Here is a 19,112-nt window from a genome sequence, read left to right as displayed (position 1 = left end):
TTTTTTATTTTACCTTGCCTTCCATGGTCACAGGGTCTAAAATTCAGCTATATATGTCATCCGTTCATCCTTTTTTACTAAAAATCCTTCCTGAGAATTTGCAGAGGTTATTACATATACAGATTTTCCATATTTTCTACGGATTTTGACTGCAAATTATGCTCTACAGATTGTGAATATCTCCATAGTACCTTTGTTAAAATTTCAGAAAGTTCAGGATTTTATGGATCATTTCCAGAGAATACTGTGAAAAATGCGGATTGTCATCAAGTAGTATAAACAGATCTGAATTTGTGGTATTGCTTCAGGAATTTTATAGGAGAGTTGGCCAATTACATTAGTGATGTCATATTCACTAATTTGCATATCATTATGTGTCAAATTGGTTGGCAAATAAACAACTAAATAAATAATTAACAATTTGATGATTAGAATACCAATTTTTAAAACTTTATAGCTTTGTTATTTTACCTCCAATTTTTGTTCTGTAAAATGTTTCATTTACATAAAAGAATTTATATATTACATGTGAATTTATAACTGTTTTACTTGAAGAAAAAAAAATGAAACATATTTATATGTAAACCTCTATTTTCATATAAAATTGTAATTAATTTTATGCTCATATAGTCTAATTACTGAATATTGATTTAAAAATTCTATGGATAAAAAGAATTTTATTGGCAGTTTAGGGAACCAAAAGAATTTATCAATTATCTTAAAAAACGAAAAAGTTATGATGATTTAAAGTTGATGCCCCATGCCACTCAATGGGTTTTTTGCCAACCAAAACCAAATCACAGGTAAGTGATGACATCAGGAAGAACTCTCCTATTGAAAGAGAAAGGTAATTAAATCTGATTTTGCTTATATGAGTAAATTCAGAATTTTCCCCCATTTAACTTTTTTAGTATTTCTTGCATAGACCATTTTTATAGAACAAAACATATATTTCAATTGATGTATCCATTATACATACAGTACAACTCCCAGTACAATCCCATAAATACTTAGCATCCAATTGCTTATTGGCTCCTAATTAGCAAGACCCCCCATCCCCCAGCATCACATGTCTCCAATACACAAAAGGAAATGACTAATTTAATGAACAGGTACATGTAACCTACTGGTGGTTTTACCTGTACAGTTAATTATCACACATAGGTAGCTCACGTCAGTATTTTAGAATTAGCATACAAAAAGGATAAGTCACACTCTTCATGTTGACATACTCCCAAACAGAGTGGAGAAACGCTCTTGGACCCACGTGGGGTCTGGGAGTAGGCCAGAGCATCAAGAGGGCAGCCCAGTCGTTAGTAGGACATACTCTGAGTTCTTCGGTCAGGTATTTTCCGAAGGCTGGGCTCCGCTACGTCCAACTACGAACAGACATCTACTAACACAATCCCCGCAAGGGGCAGTCGTGCGAGATCCGCAAGGATAGTCAAGACCGTATAAACCACCAATCGGATAGAGTAAGTTTAAAACAAAAGTTTCTTTTTTTTTCTCATAATTTAGCGTTTGAAATTTAAAAGTATGTACATGAATGAATTTTCAAAAATATTTAGTTTTTAGGGAATTTGTTGATGAATTAGTGTATTTACCAGTGTTTTAATTAAGCATATACAATGTATGTGTATGTAAAAAGTATTCTTTTGGTCTTTGACAGTTTTAAAACTGAATTGTATTTTTAAATTTATGTGACAATTTATATATTTATCATTCATGGGTTTTGAAATATTTTGATACATTTGTTTGCAGTTTTATTAGTTATCTTTGGGTTGGTCTAAACACTGTTCAGATTGGTCTTAGTGCACTAAGACCAATAATTTTTCTGAAGTAGAATTAGTACTAGTGGAAAAGGCATGTAAAAATGAATATAAGTAACTAAGTTGATTATAAAAATGGTCATAAAGTCCAACGTATTGCTTTTGCATCAATTTGTATAATATTTGCGCAAATCAAAATATAGAAGTAAATGGATGTATTTTCATGACTGAATTTAAAAAAAAAATGTATATCTATTTGAGAAATGTTGTTATAAGCTTTTCTAAATTTGTCTCTTTTAATTTGAAATCAGCCATATGTGGATAGCTGATACCTTAATTTTCATTTAGTTTTGAAACTTTTTGAGACTACAATTGATAATTTATCATTGAATATTTCACGTAATATGAAATCGTATCTTCAGTAAGCGTTATTATTCAAAAATACATTTTTACTAGAAGAATACCATTTTCTTGTAATCTGAATGTATATGAAAATAATTGTCTTTAGACTCTTCTTTTCTTTTAGTTTCATAGTTCTTCCAAAAAACAAATAAGATACATTTTGTAATTAATTCGAAAGATTTAACAACCGAAATATGATCACAAGTGCAGAAGAATGCCTAGATTTAACGAATTAAATCTCTTGAGTGTTCTTGGCAAAGAACGGTACACCTAGATACAAATACGTAGTTTTTGTAGAGATTTCTCATGCTTTGTAAAAAACAAATGATTCCAAATCGTCTCCCAAATTTACTAAAGAAGATGCTTGCAAAATGCTGAATTTCTTTTTTATTCAAAACAAATTTGGCCAGTTTGGTGTACGCGTTTTTCAAACGGTCGGCATTCCAATGGGAACAAATTCTGCTCTTCTACTTGCTGACTTATCCTTTCACCCTTATGAGGTATCTTTATAGTTGATCTGATCTCAGTTTGCGCTATATAGATGACGTATTATCGTTAACCAATCCTAGTTTCGGGGATTTGATACATTGCATCTACCCCAAAGAGCTTCAGATAAAAGATACTACAGACACTGTGAAGACAGCCTCATATCTTGACCTACACTTAGAGGTCGATTGTAAAGGAAAACTATTGATCAAACGCAATGACTTTTCATGCCGTATGGTCAACTTTCCTTTCGTCTGTTGCAACATTCCTCCAGCACCTGCTTTTGGAGTTTTTATATTACAACTCGTACGTTATGCCACAGCATGCCGTAAATACGCAGACTTTTGAACCGCGCTAGACTTCTAACAACTAAGTTTCTGGAACAAGTTTCTGTTGCTACAAGATTGAAGTCATCACTACAGAAGTTTTATGATCGTCATCATGAACTCATGGATCGTTTCGGTGTATCTATCTGCACCATGATTAATGATTTGTTCAACTTGTCATAGTTTTCCTTTCCTCTTTCATCTTCCCTGGAATTTACTTTTTATGAGCAACTCTGCTGATGTTTCTAGAAAAAAAAAACAGGACGCTTACCCTACCGGCGCACCTGGTCCATGCTTCCAGTTTTTAGTGGAGTCCGAATTGCTCATTTGCTTTTGTTGCTTTGTATGTATGATTTTAGTCACTTTGTATTCTTTGTTGTGTATGTTTGTTTTCCATGTCTTGTCTATGTCCCAGGATTGCATTCTTTTGATTTCCCCTTGAGTCTTAGTTCCCCTGATTGCTCTTGCACGAGTCATGTAATTTTGGTTAATTGATTATCATATTTATCATACTGGTTTATTTTCAAATGAATTTTTAATTCATCCGTGTTTTGGCTGGACAAAGTCCGAGAGTGGAAGTACAGGCTTTATTTCAAATGTGAAATTTCGAAATTTATTACACAGGGAACATTCTGCAGTAATTCACTGCACTCATCTGTTTCATAAATACAGTGACATCATTCTGTGTCCGTCGTCTGTGTGTTTACGGACAGAAATAAGTACTAGAGATGAAGTCGCTGCTTTGTCCCCATCACGGACAAAAAATTGAAAATTAAACAATAGCAATACGATGCTCGAAGATTGGGGTACGATGCTCGAAGATTGGGGTACGATTGAAAAGGGAAAGGAAATATAACAAAGAACTAAAGGTGACATCATTTATTCAATGACTACACGTTATCGTAAGAGTCCATTTTGTGGACCCGAAAAAGTCGTGGTTTGGAACAGGAAACTACTGACAGGAGTCACACTTTTTCATACCAAAGATTGTTTTAAAGGTATGCTCAAGCATAAAGAAATTCTTTATCTAATAGTAAGACCTCCCACAATGTGCTTAAGCCAGTCGAAGTCCTAGGCAGTGGCGGGTCCAGAAGGGGTGCAGGGGGTTGGCACTACCTTTTTATTGGACAATTGATCATTTTCATGTGTAAAATCGACAAACAATGGCAAATAATGTTCTAGTACCCCATTTTTAGGAACTTCGGCTGGAACCCCTCCTTTTCAAAGTGCCTGGATCCGGCACTGCTAGCTTACCAAAAATGTTGTCAACGCAAAAGACATCTCGTGCTAAAAGAAAACATAGAAATCTTTTTTCTCAATAATTTGGGTCAATAGTTCAACAGGTTTTTCCCCTTACCTACTGAATTTTAGTCAGTAACTTTTATTAAATAAATACCATTTTTCCTTTATTGGTATATTTAAAAAAACACCGAAAGCTTTTTATATTTTTATCTATTTTTAAGCTATTTAAATATACGTATTTTTGGATCACCTTTCTCGAAGGGCCATGTAAGCTATTGTGTCCGTCCGTCGTTGTCTTCCATAAAGTTTTTCAAACATCTTCTCTTCTAAAACTACTGGACAGACTGTAACCAAAATTTGCTTGCACGTTCTTTCGGGTATTTTTAACAATCTTTGTGTGGGATACCGTTTTTGGTTTTGCGAAAACATGGCCACTCAGTGTTGATAAAAATATGGGGAAATTGCAGAATTTTGCGAATAGTTAAAAAAAACAGTTGAGTAAAGCTAATTTAAAACTCTGGCTGGAAGTAAAATTGTTCATGCAGCATGATGGGATGGACTTTTGCCAATTTTTTTCAGAAAGTTCTGTTGACGGATGAATGTGTTATAGGTCCTAAATTGGATTTTTTCCTGAATTTTACATTTTCAACTTTCAAAACCTTTTCCTCTAAAACTGCTGGATGGATTTAAACAATACTTAGCCATGAATATTCCTAAGAACATATTTAACAATTAACCTGCATGTATGTGGGATTTTTTTATCTTACGAAAAACATGACCGCCGTTACAAACAATAGATCATAGTGGTCAAATTGCGAAATTTTGCAAATAACTCAAACACACTTGGGTTTATTTAAAATCTGACATTGAGTAAATGAGATGGACTTTCAGAATTTAAAGATCCGTTGACGGATGTTTGATGTATGCATACATGGGTCCTGAAAAGATTTTATTTCCGACCTTCAAATCTTCTCTGGAACACAGGCAATTCTGGGTCGGGATTCTTTTTATACGGAAAAAGAAAAAAACACTTACGAAATCATGTGTTATAACAGCTAATATTGCACTTATACTATCCATATGAAGTTTTTCTAGTATATGGGTTCGAATGTACATTGTACAATGTACCAGTCGACCCCCATATACCAGAAAACTTCATATGGATAGTATAAATGCAATATTAGCTGTTACAATACATGATTTCGTTTTTTTCTTAAAATAAAATAAATAAATAAATAAATAAATAAATAAATAAATATTTTTTTTTAATTAAAAAAATCCCTACCCCAAGTATCTGTGGTCTGAAACTACTTGCCATGGATGGATTGTAACCAATCATGACATCAATGTTTGATAGGATTCTCTTAACAATCTGTGTGTAGATATTTTTGATCTATGAAAAAAAACTTGACCACCATTACTATAAATTCGAGACTTGTGGAATTATCTAAACCAATTTTCACGGGGGAAAATTGGTTAGCATGGTGAGACGGACCAAAGCCGAAATTTTCATAAAGATCTAGCTGTTCAAGTGGTGGGAGTTGGAGTTATTGCTCTTGAAGAATAAAAAAAATATAAATATTAAAGAAAAACCGGATGGGTAACTAAAATGCTCTCTATGGATTAAATGATCCTTGTGCCTACCAAGAATCCAGCTTCAGGAAAGAACCGCTTGATTTTTATTTTTTTGTGGGAGGAGGGGGGGGCTGAAGAGGACTACATTTTTTTATAAACTTCTTTTTACCTTGAGCGAAAATAACTTGTATTTTTTTCAGGGCCAATGAAAAACAAATAAATTTTTTCACCATATATTGAAAACAATCTTTTTTTCATCTCTCTACCGCATAGCAGCTTTCATATAGACAGCATGATCTTAATCTGTTTCATTTAAGTGATAGTAGAAAATATTGTTATCCTCATTTTCCAGAAACATTTTTCCAAACAAAAATCCATAGCCCCCCCCCCCCCCCCAACCACGAAGATCAAATGTTTGCTGCCTTAGCTAGAAGTTATTAGGCAGGTGAGCGATTCAGGCTCTAGAGTCTCTAGTTTAAACCTTGGGACCATATTTATCTCTTTAATTGTCCTTTCAAAATAGAAATTGTTAGTACATATTGAATATGTATCAGTAACTAACTAAGGTTTTTTTTTTAACGTCCTTGACTACGCTGTCGGGTCTCGCACGGACGGATATCAGTCTACTGATTGTTCTTTTTACATCAAAAATGTATTGATAATTTATATGACATTTCAATTTTTTGTAAACAACAGATTAAGTTATTTATATTTTTTTTATGAAATTCTTTGATGAATTACAATCAACTTCCTGTAGTTTCTTTTCAGATTTTGTAATAGAAGGCAATGCATGGAAAAGCAATTCTATTTTTGTAATTTCTGGGTCGTTTTATACGACTGTATGTTTTCTGTCCTATAATAGTTTCACCCTGTTGTGGTTAATTTGTCGGCATCCGTTAACTATAGTTTATTTACGATAACTTAGTAAATTCAAACAATTAACTAAAGATCGTTCAATGACTACTACTGAGGGGGTTTTTAACGTTAGTGACTACCCTGTCGGGTCTCGCACGGACGGTTCGTTCAATGCATAAATCTTCACCAATTTTAGCTCCGAATTATGTTTTTATTCAGTTCGCTATTTAGTGACTTGTTGATACAGTCACTCATAAAGTGTATAAAGTCCCCAAGGAGTTAATTAGAGAAATATAGAAAATATAAAAATCCTCGAAAGTCCCTGATACAGAATATGTTATCTTGTATATTGCTTGTAAGGTTACGATATAGCATCGAATATTGTAGTTTGTTCGACATGTTTTTAAGTCACAAATTGCGAAAGACAAAGGCCTGGAGGTAAGTATAGAATCCTTGGAAAGACAAATAGAAAGCTAAGACTATCGCGCATGTTTGGTTCCCGAATCGTTTTACGCGCTCGTATATTATAAAGAATATATTGACTACGTTAAAACAAGGAGATAAAAATCCTTGGTTAATAGGATATAAAACAATATGTTTGAGAACATCACAATTTTTTTATTTTTCTTTCAGAAACTTTGATTTCCGACTATAACTTCTCGTATTTTTATCATAACAAAATCTTTTTAAAAAATGTATAAGCTAATTGTTGTATTAACTTTGTAATCAATAAATTATCTAACTATTTAATGAAGTCATATCCACCTGTTGGGTAGTTATTCGAACTGAATTGGCCCGCCTGTGTTATGTACAGGATGTATAACTGACACGTCTGTGTACTGTAAATCATATAACTGTATACACGAGTTTAGTGTAACGCTTTACGGTTTCAGAACTCTTTATTACATGCATAAATTTGAAAAGTCATGGCAAGTCTTCAGGCAACAAAAACTCCTGCAAATATCTAAAGGTTACTTAAGACTTACGTATTTAAAGAATTAAAGATCAGATTGAATAAAACAATGTGTTACTAATTAAAGTATGGAAAAATTGCTTAAATAACCACAGTTGAATTAAGAAATTCATAGATATGAATATGACGAGACATAATTACATTCATGTTTCAGTGACCCATTTTAAATCATATAAAATTTATAAAATTCGTAATGAACTGTAAGTCCCTATGCTTATGTGTTTCAAAACTAGCACTCCACACTTGACCCAAGTGAACCGAGTTCGATGTGCTGTATAGTTGTATCATGCTGCACTCCGCAAAGCTTTTTTTTTATTCAAGTTTTGTATGATCTGAATGTCTCTGACTAAAGTAAAGATTATTTACACGTATATTAAGTTGAACATGTAGAAGTATAATTAGCACAACATTATATGCAACTGTGTCCTCTAATTAGCAACTTCCTTAGAAGCAAAGCAATTTTTTCATACCATTACTCTTAAGTTAGTAAAGCTAACTGGTGGATTTCTGTGTTTCTATGTCGCTTACCCTACCAGTGCATCTCGTCCATACTTTTAAATTTTACAGTGGAGTGCTAGTCCAAGTTGCTTATTTATTGGTTGGGTTGTACTCAAGCAAAATAGAATGGTGAACGTCCGTGGGGCGGAAGGGGGGATTTTTTTTTCAGTAAGGGATCCCAAATACTGGTGTGTGATTTCAGTTCTATTTCCTGTGTAAAGACTTAATTGGTGCATATTTTCAACATTATCGGTGATAAGCTACATTATTTGCAACATTTTCTCAGCAACTATGGATCACGGCTACTAGATATCTGGTACACAACTTCAGTATGGCATCCGGTATCGTGGGATACGTTTTCATGCAGACCTGTCACATTTTTCCACTTGGTGTATTTCATGGCAACTCAGCCCTTTCTGTCTTTGACCCATTTTTTTTTAGTTTTGGTGTGTACTTGTTTAGATTTGTATTATTTTTAGTGTTTTGTCTGTTTTTATCCCTGGATTCAGGTTAAAAAAAGTGTTTTTTTTTTCTCATTTCACCTTCTTCTGACATGTTAATTGGACATTCTGACTGTAATTTTTACCCCAAATCACCTGTACCTAAATCTACATAAATCTGACTAAAGTTTTCCTATTGTCAACTTTCATAGTAAAATAACAACACTTCCAATAGCATTTAAATGTGTATTGCATTTCATGTTGTTCTCATAAAGTAAAATATTATAACATAATACATTTAACAATAACAAGATAAACATCATATATAACAGAAATAAGTCCACTTACACCTTGTAGGTAAAAATTCATTATTTAGTCAATTTGCCAAGACTTAATATCATTTTGTTTTCAATCTGAGTCCAGATTTACTTTCAAGTCAGAATGATTGCCTAGTCCGAAAAAAAAAACAAACAAATAAACAAAATACAGTCAAGCCAGTCTTGACAGAACCCTGAATAATTCAAAATTCTGTCTACACCAGGCACTTTTTAAAGTCCCTCAATATCAATTCAAATGTTTTTTTTTTACCTCTTTAAGGAGGTAGACCTAGGATAAGGGACACAACTCTTACAAATCATTGGAACGTTTGTATTCACCTTTTTACATCAATTTCATGTAACCATCAAAGTAACATGGACTGATTTCATTCTGTTTCAAAGGAAAGCTTGAGAGGCTTTGGTGAAATTGAATATGATACAAACATATCACTGATTTCAAGAGTTATGTCTGTTACCCTAGGTCTACTACCTTAATATGTATACCTGTCTATAATGAACCAATTTTAAAGTCTGAAAAAAGTTCAGGATTCACCATGGTAATGAATTCTAAAGCTTTCATTTTTGTGCAAAAACATACTAGAAATCTTTTGAAGCAGTTCAATTCAAGAAATAAATAATTTGACCCGGAAACTGGCAGAATAAATAAGTTGTGTAATGCTGAATTACTAACAATGAAGTGCAAAACTACTTCTAAAGGGGCATTAAATAAAAATGAATATAGTCATGAACATAATTATCGCCGGAAATTAATTAATGTTTTAAAGGTAAACACTACGTAAATCTGTTATAAAAACTACAACGGCTTTCAACCTTGGTGACCCAGGTAACAATAATGGTCAATGGAAATTCATAAATTCAAAACTCTCTGAAATTCTGTTAGAAAAAAAAAAGAAGAATCAATTTATTATATAAATAGCAGTGATTTACTGAAAGTTAACATCTAGCTGAGCGAGTAACTTTTAGGCCCAATAAAGAGAAACTACAGATAGTTTACATACTTGTAGGCTAAACAAAGTGAAACTTGATAAGTTTTTTTTACATTTTTGCAAAATGAAGATAAAAATTGTTGATAGTTATCAAATCTTACTAAGTTGAAAAGTGCTCCTTAAAACTCCTGTACGTTAATTTAAATACAGACTTAAATGAACTTAACCAGTATTTCATGGATGTAACATGCCCAGGTTTAAAAAGATTTGTTTGAGCATAAACTTTCAGAAACTTGTCTGGATAGGCATGATAACCGCTATATACCCCAGACTTAGGAAGTCAGCAATTGAAAGCAAACTGTTCAACAGTTTTGTCTCACAAAAAAACTAGCACTACATAAACATAGACAAAAAAGACCAAGCATATACTTCTTTTAAATATCATTTAACTAGACAGCTTAGTTAGCGGCAAATATCCTTTTTTAAATATTGCACAAGCCATCCACATGTGAAAGAAGTTGAGCTACGAAGACTAAAGGCACTACTTCTTTAATAAGAGGTTAAATATTCATGAATTAACTGAATCACAAAATTAAAATCCATCAGGTGTAAAATTGGATCAAATTTCTAGCAATCTGATTGGTCGAAATTTCAGTTGAGTAAAATTATATGAAACCCTGGCCTCAGTTATAAAATCAACCTTCCAGAAGAAAGGAGCAATCATCACAGTAGAGATTAGAATATACATATCTGAGTAATCAAAATAATTTTTTTTTTTTAAATATATCTAAAAACAATGGCTCCTTGAAAAATCTGACTCTAGATGTAGTACAACTTCTTTCTCAAATGGATGTTATATTTTGGCCGAGGAGCAGCTGAGACTGACAGTATCAGTCACGCTATTTCATTCACACTTAAAGCCTTACATTTTGTACCTACATGTACATGCTATTCAAAATATTTACAGAAATATGTGATATTTGTCAAATAGAAATAAAAATCTCATCCAAACAAATATTTAACAGGTGTTCTTTTGAGTGATGATTTACAGACCTGTAGATAGATAGGTAATGATAAATATCAGGGGCAATTCCTAGATTTAAATGTTAGAGGTGGCACACTTAGCCAAGCAGAACATGGCAAATCCTGGTTGAAATCAATTCTTTTATCCTATTACATTTTGTAAGTGAATGTAGAGTGTTTTTACATGTTTTTTTTTTATCCTACCTAAAAATGATACCAAAACTGATTTGTGTCTAACTTGGTCCACTATCAATGGCCAATTTTGGGGAAAGCATACACCAGCCACGCCCCTTATTTTTCCATTAGCTCACATGTCATTGTTATAAGTGAATTATGCTTCATGAGAATGTGTGTCTTGAGGGAAGAATAATCTTGTAAGTCTTATCCATCTTTTTAAAAATATCATTCAAAGTATCAGGACTACGATGACACACTAACTAAGAAATTTTGTTATGACCTGTAGTTGTGTAAACACTGCATTGTAAATTTTTGAAAAAAATAGCCCTAATTGAATGAATGAGAATGATTTCTATTTGACAAGGCACATGAATTTCAGCACTCATTAGTTTAAATAAATAGAAATTTGAAGGCAATATGCTCACAGAGAGACTAGACCCTAAATATACAATAAATACAGGTACATGTATGATAAATATAATATTGCTAATGTAAAGTAAATACAAATCTTGCTCATGAAACCCTTAATACACCTACAACAAATACAGAAAAAAAAAATTAATGTTCTGTTTTTCACCCATTCAAGTGAGTGATAAATATACAAGGTACTGTTTAACCAACATACAATAGCGATTATTTTCCGAAATAGGTTTTCTACAATTTTAAATTGCAGCTTGATACAAAATAATTGGTTAAAACCTGAACAGATTGTGTAAGCATGGATACACCAATATATAGCTTGATACATCATAGAATTTTTGATTGATTCAATAGTTGACAAGAATCCATGCGGCCCTCTTTTTTTCCTTATTCCTAAACAGCCGAAGTCACAACCAGAAACTTTATGGTGGCCATAGAAAATAACTGCTGATTCTTTAGATTAAAATAGATATGAATGACTGTAGCTGGTTAGATAAAAATATAGTAAATAATTGAAAAAAACTTCACATGAAGACTGACTAGTTATGTACATGTATATGGTGCATCATTATCAATGGATTTCAGTCAATTTTACTCATTTTGCATGTAACTTCATTCCAACTTATTTCATGGGCACATTATGACTGATCATTCACAATCCTAGACAAAAAAGACAAACAAAAAATACAAACAATTGAGACAATACACATTATAATCAACAGTAACTTCAAATTTCGATCAGCACATCAAAAAAAAATTGTTTAAGGAAGTAGACCTCCAGTAAGGGACACAACTCTTACAAATCATTCAAATGTTTGTACTCTGCATTTTACATCAATCTCATGTAAGCATCAAAGTAACTTGGACTGATTTCATTCTGTTTCAAATGAAAGCTTGACAGGCTTTGTGAAATTGAATATGATACAAACGTATCACTGATTTCAAGAGTTATATCCCTTACCTTAGGTGTAACACCTAAAAAGAAATGAAAGCTTTAACATATAAATGTACTTCAGGCTCTCTATACCATCAAGTACAGAAAACCCTAGACAAACCAAAACCTGTATAAAACAAACATCTCGTACAGTACCTTCATATCAATTTCAATATATTTTGAAGCTGCGTAAACCAAATATCTGCTTTAACAGACAAAGTCTCAGTTCAAAAGGGATTTGTTAAAGACAGATTTCACTGTACAAACCCATGAACTGGTTTTACAACATATAATATGGATTAATAAGACAACTGAGGAATGTGTGTGTGTGATAATTACCATACAACTGTTTCAAAAATCAACTGTCAACAATGAACATGAATTGGTACACAAGAATAAACCCTCGATCATCATAGACATGTAATTTTGCTAATACTTTTCATGTAACATAAGACCATAAAATAAAGAAATCTATTTTCAATTTCCTTTCACATTTGCCTGAAAGTCCTGTCATAAGTCACAAGTGTTAAATGAGTAGAAAGTTGTGATGTTATATTCTAAAAGCATTTACTCATGTTACAATAGTGATGTCACAGTATACAACTCATTTTAAAGTCACGACTTCATGTGAATCTAACAACAGGGAACAGTTATGAGACCCCCTGCCCCCCACCCTCCCCCCCCCAACTCTGGTCTAAAAAGTTGTCAAGTTGGATTGTGGCACAAGTTTAACTGGAATAATACTAAGAATTAATACAATATTGCAACTAAGTATCACATCAAATATTTGTTTTACAGAATATAACCTTAATAAAATAAATCTTTTTGTCTTTACATGTAAGACGCTAAGCTGTAAACATTGTTGAAACTATCTATTCTTAGTAACAAAATTATCCTAAAATAGCTTAAAATGTCATGCATGAAGAACTAAATTACCAATAGAAAGTAAACAACACTTTTTTGTTCTGACCAATCATTTTCCTTGTACATTGAACTATGAACAAGACTACCATACATGTATACAAACACTAAACGACCCAAAAAATATGAAAAATGAAAAATTATACACTGAATTCCAAAAAAATGAGCTACGATATCATTTGTTAATTTCCCTATAGCTGGTAATTTTTGTGAGGTGCTAAATTTGGAATATTTTGGGGGTTTGTTTAAAAACCCCAAAATAAATTCCATAAAATATGTATTATGGACTTACATATTTAGAGCATCATCATCATATTGTAGCATCTACCAAAATTAGAAACATCCAAATTTTGCCTAAAATTGACAAATTTAAGACCCACAAAAATAACCAGCCATACAGTATTTCTACATTTTTTTTAAAATTATACAATAATCAAGAAGCATCTATTTTTAACACTGACTGGTATAGTTGTTATAATGGAATTTTCTCTGTTGCGTCTGTACCTGTTGCAGTCTTATCAGGGTTAGCTCCCTTTGTTTCCTCTTGAAGTGCCTCTTCAAAGTTGTTTTCTGATTTACTTCCAGTTACTTTGGCCTGAAAATTAAAATATGTATATATAAATATAAACATATATATAATTTGTTTGAAAGTTTATCTGAAAAAAAACATCAGGATATATTTAAGTTCTGAGACCTGAACCATATTTTCAAGGGCAAAAAGTCATGACATGTGACTTTGATAAATCCATTATTTTGTGATTGTCTAAATTCAAAAAAATAACTAATAGTGTACAGAAATATTGGCTTAAAGCATGTACTTATAAACTATTTGTATATTCAAAGAGATATTGAAATTATAATATGCCCCCCCCTCAAAAAAAAAAAAAATAAAAAAACACTGTCTTTTAATTTAACATGTTGTATATGCCTTTGTTCAAACCAAGTCCAATCTGGATCAATTGTTTTATTTCATTTCTATACCCAAAGAATAAGCAAGTGCCAGTACTGAAAAAAACTATCAATGAAAAGAGAAAGAAAAATACTTGAGAATAAAAAATGATGAAATGATGAAAGAAGTTGAACACTGAAATATCAACACACTAACATAAATATGGGAGTTCTTAATATAGAAAACAAGATATTGCATCTATTTGTAACAACAGTAACAATCCTATCCCCCCACAAAACAAAAAGAGTGAAAAAAAGACTACTGCTGTTTTTTGAAAGTCTCTTCCTTTCATAGACACCATTATTATTCATATGCAAGGCCTGTCCATTAATCCATTAAAACTTCAAATTTCTTTCAGAAAATAAATGATTACTGAGCATGGAGGACAGCTAATTATAAGATAATTCAAAATTCAATGAAAAAAGAAAATGCTGATGCTACAAAAAAAAATCCATCTATTAAAAAAAAGTCATACAGACATACAGACAACACAGACATATTTACATGTGATGAGTACTGCAAAATAAAAAGCATGAGAAAAATGATTTTGACTTTAATCATTCATTTACAAACAACAACAGTCACTGAGGGTTTATATTTGGTTATTTTTGGAATGGAAAATAACAACCAAGTACAGCTCAACCCAAGAATTATGCAAGTAAAGAAAAAATGATTTTTTTTTTCAACTTTCAAAAGCAAAACTGAACTCTTCTTAGAAAGTCACATTTATGATTAAAATGTTATTAAAAGTTGTATCTATGGATGGGAAAGTGGTACATTCAAAACATTTTAGTTGAATTCTGTTGACAGATTTCACCCCCCCCCCCCATTCCCAACTGTTTTCAATACATAACACCATGTGCAGGTTTGGTCAAAGTTTGTTCACCCAGCCATGAATCTTCTTCATTACTTTTATTGGTTATCAAATTGCTTCTATGATACACCCCCACATTCTTCCATAACATAACACCAATACAGGATACTGAATCTATCAAATTTGTGTTCTATTAGCTATGAATCATCTTCATTACTTTTATTGCTTCTCAAAATACTTTTCAGAAACATTGGATGCATATTTATACTAGCAAGTCAGAGGACAAAATATGGACTTAAACTCCATTGCATGATTTTAAGATGAGCTTGTACTTAACATACATATATCAATGTATTGTCATATCAAGGACTTTAATTTGATTTTAAGTAGTACTCCAGCTAAGAATCATGTAAAATGTGATTCATGGGTAAAAAACCTACATATTTTCATTTTTGATACTTTGTTTGAATTGCCATAGTAGATAGAAATTAACATTCAGTTTTTCATATAACCTGTGTTCTTAGGAGATAAAAATTAAATAGAATGCACTGTAGACTTCGAAATTAAGGGAGATAACTCTGTAAATGACACTCAAATACAATAGAATCTATTGGATTTTCAATGTTGATTTTCTCCTAAGGGCAGCCAGATTTGAATGAAAAATTACATATTTCATATAGACATATAAAGCAACTTGACAACAAAAATAAAAATATGTAGCCTTTTTTGAGGTGTATCACATTTTTCAGATTTTGCATGATTCTTACCCAAGCAGCTACTTAAACATCCACATATAATGTTAGTTTTGACTGCTCACACTATTAGAACTGTGCATGGCAGTATAATGTGAATAATTCCTACATACCTACACCCCACCTTCCACTTCCCCAGCCAAAAATGTAAACCCTCAGTGTAAGACCAAAGGAGATGCAGTCTTTAACATTACTGAGGAAGCATTTCACAAAAATATCCATAGTTACTCAAATCACAACAAAAATAAGCAGACATTTATCTTTATTTTTTTCTATTTTTCAAGAGCACTACACAGTTCAGAAAAAAAAAAACAAAAAAAAAAAAATATTGAAATGATTTTCTAAAATTTTGGCTTTTGGCAAGCTTTGGGATGATTAGCAGTCTCCTGTAATCAATACAATATTGTGCACACACTCACCAGTCGACCTTTAAAGCTTTCTATTGACCGAGATTTCTGAACAGAATAGATTCATGCTTATATTTACTTGTATAGAGGAAGGATTATTTACAATCAAGATTACTGAATAAACAAAAAGTTGCCTTGTTGTGGTTCTAAGCATACATCCACTCATTATTGGCAAAACAAAGCTAAAAAAATCCTAATTTCCATGAAACAGGAAAAAGTAAGCTAGTACAAATAACCTTATCGAACTAATTTAATTAATTTCATGGGTACCATTTTCTTGCTTGTTTGTTCAGGTACAGGTTACCTTTTCAATTAAATCACCAAAAAAAAATTTTGTGGGTTGTGGGTATGACACGTTTTTTTTTCTCACTTATTTATTCAGGAAAAGGTTGCCTTTCAGTGTTCCAACAAATCATTTAAAAGAAATTGAGTTTTCTACTTGCCTGAGGGAAAGTGGGGCAAAATAAACAACTTTCCCACACCAAAGTTACACTTGCGCCAGATGTTGGAAAGTGGAATCCTAGAACACTGCCTTTTGAAAATTACTTACAAAGAAAACAACTTTTGTGAGTAGTGGCTAGTACATGTATTTTTATGCTTATTCATTCACAAAAAAATAAAAAAAATAAATTACATTTCAATTGTGAGCAGGTTCAGAGACCAAGTGATTGCAGTATTCTATTCACTCTATGACGGTATAATAAATAATGATAGATTATGAATCACTACCTATTGCAGCCTATTGATACTGTAAACAAAGTTACTTCCATGAACAATTTATTTTATTTTCAACAAGTCTGAAGACTTAATAATGAATATGAATTGCCACACATAAATCCTTTCACTATGGAAAACATGTTGAACTGAGAGTTTGTTGGGAAAATATATAGCGGTGAAATTAAACTGATATCCTAAAACATAAAAAATAATTGACCAAGAACGTAAGTTGGTTTACAATATATCACAGCATATCGATTCAAAGAACAAGATTTCATTAACAATCATCACAATATGATTAGCACTATAAAAAGGAAACAAGTAAAAAGACACAGTATATACTGGCAAAATTATTCACAAGATCTTCACATGAAATTCACATGATTTTCACATGAATTGAGGCAAAAAAATTTTGACACAGTCATGTGACTTTCATGAGAATTATAGCTTGACATGAATTTCATGAAATCTAGCTTTCATGCTAATTTCATGTCAATCAAACTTGCACATGATTTCACATGAAACCCATGGTAAGTGAAATTCATGTGAACTTCATTTATATTTTATGTGAACAATATTTGCCTGTGTGTAAAATATTAGAGTACACTAAAAAGTCTTAATCTTCATTCAAAGAAGATACTTAATAGAAGAAATTTCACTGAAAGGGCAATATAGAGTTTTTACAGACCCAAGATTCTGTAGAAGAGAGTCATAAATGAAAGCAACAATTAAAAAAAAAGAGATTTCTGTGCTAAAGTTTAAATGATTTTTTTTTCATTCTAATAATTACAAAATGTACATGAAATTTTTTATGAACCATCTTAAATTGATTTTTTTTTCATTTACCAAAGAGTTTTTCATTTCTTCTGTATTACCATAATTGAACAATATTGAACTGACCTATAATATTTAAATAGTCATCAGAAAGGTAAGAAACCTTTTACTTACACTCAGGCCAGATACATTTTACAATCCTTCGCCTCTCAGGAACTCATCTTCTGAACAATTATTTTAAAATTACATTTCTCAGATAACAGTTACATGAGTTAAGAGTTTGTATTCATAAACTAATTTCATCAACTTTTTTTTTTATTTTGATGAGCAAGTTTTTTTTTCATTTCCAATTAATTGCTTAAAAACAATCATCCGACTTATTCTCCTAACCATATAAAGACCAGATTCTCTCTACTACCAATCAATTTCTCCTAAATGATCAAAGGTACAATAAAAGAGACCACGTATGATGATGGTGGCAGTGTAAACAGGAAGTAGAGGTTTACCTTCACATTGGCCACAGCACCACCTACTCTCTCCTCCATTGATTTAAATGCGGTGGAATTCCTAGTAAAAGAGAAAAAAAACGAATATATATCCAAACATTTTTTCGACTTGTACACATTGCAGCAATTCTTAGATTTAGTAATGTACAAGAATTGTAAAAGGTTTTACACCTTAAATTGGATTTAAGTTCAAATAAGGTCATTTTCTAAACATAAAACATGTCATAAAAAACAAAACCTTGGCAAATCTCCTGCATTTAAAAAATTTTGAGAGGGAGATCTCCTGCTAAGAATTTTCGAAGATTAACACCTACATGTGTATGTGCATGCTGCATGGCTGGAAAATCCAATTAACCTTGATTTTTTTGGCATGTACTGCATTTTACTATTGAAAACATTACTTTCCAGGTTTCAAGCAATGTTATTATTTTCCTTAATTAGTCTTTCATCCCTATCACATCTGGTCAGTGCTACCAACATTACTGGAGGGATGTTTAATTTACATAAAGATTTAAATGATATTTTTCTGTAAGGTATGCACAGTGTTAACCTATATTTCCTATTAATCCATCTTCAGGTTTGTACAATTTTTTTTCTCCACTCTGAGAGATTCTTTAGTGCTTTAGTGACCATGTGAAGATCTAATTTAACTAAAGAGGGTGTTTTGCTGATACAAAATCAATGCTTCCATGAATCTGTTTTAAACCTTGTGTGTGTGTAAATCACTAACTTTTTTACCACTTTATTCAAGGGAACAGTACATGTATTTTTTTTTAATGTTACAACTGCTTTCAATTTGTCTAACACCAAGGCCCAGTTGTTCCTCTTAAACAAAAGTTACCAAATGGATAAGTCTAGTGCAATCCAAACAAGTTATTCAGGGGATAA

The 19,112-nt window shown here is 31.9% G+C and overlaps 1 protein-coding gene across 4 annotated transcripts in view; it reads right to left on the bottom strand.

Annotated features, from left to right (window-relative positions):
* Positions 1-8,798: 8,798 nt before the first annotated feature.
* The window catches only part of LOC148597857 (uncharacterized), a 31,516-nt gene continuing 21,202 nt past the window's right edge, over positions 8,799-19,112 (bottom strand). For all 4 annotated transcript variants that reach the window (XM_088562360.1, XM_088562356.1, XM_088562357.1 and 1 more), the window contains 2 exons: positions 18,225-18,285; positions 8,799-13,900 (listed from right to left, as the gene is read on the bottom strand). In XM_088562360.1, the coding sequence (XP_088418486.1) occupies positions 13,778-13,900; positions 18,225-18,285 (184 nt within the window). In that variant the 3' untranslated portion in view covers positions 8,799-13,777. The remainder of the gene's footprint in view (positions 13,901-18,224; positions 18,286-19,112) is intronic.

This window comes from Perna viridis, chromosome 14 (genome assembly GCF_037379345.1).
Source record: "Perna viridis isolate PV_CMFRI_1.1 ecotype Kerala chromosome 14, ASM3737934v1, whole genome shotgun sequence".
In the NCBI taxonomy this organism is placed as follows: domain Eukaryota; kingdom Metazoa; phylum Mollusca; class Bivalvia; order Mytilida; family Mytilidae; genus Perna; species Perna viridis.
The sequence above is the reverse complement of the archived record's forward strand: the minus strand, read 5'-3'. Positions and strand labels throughout refer to the sequence as shown.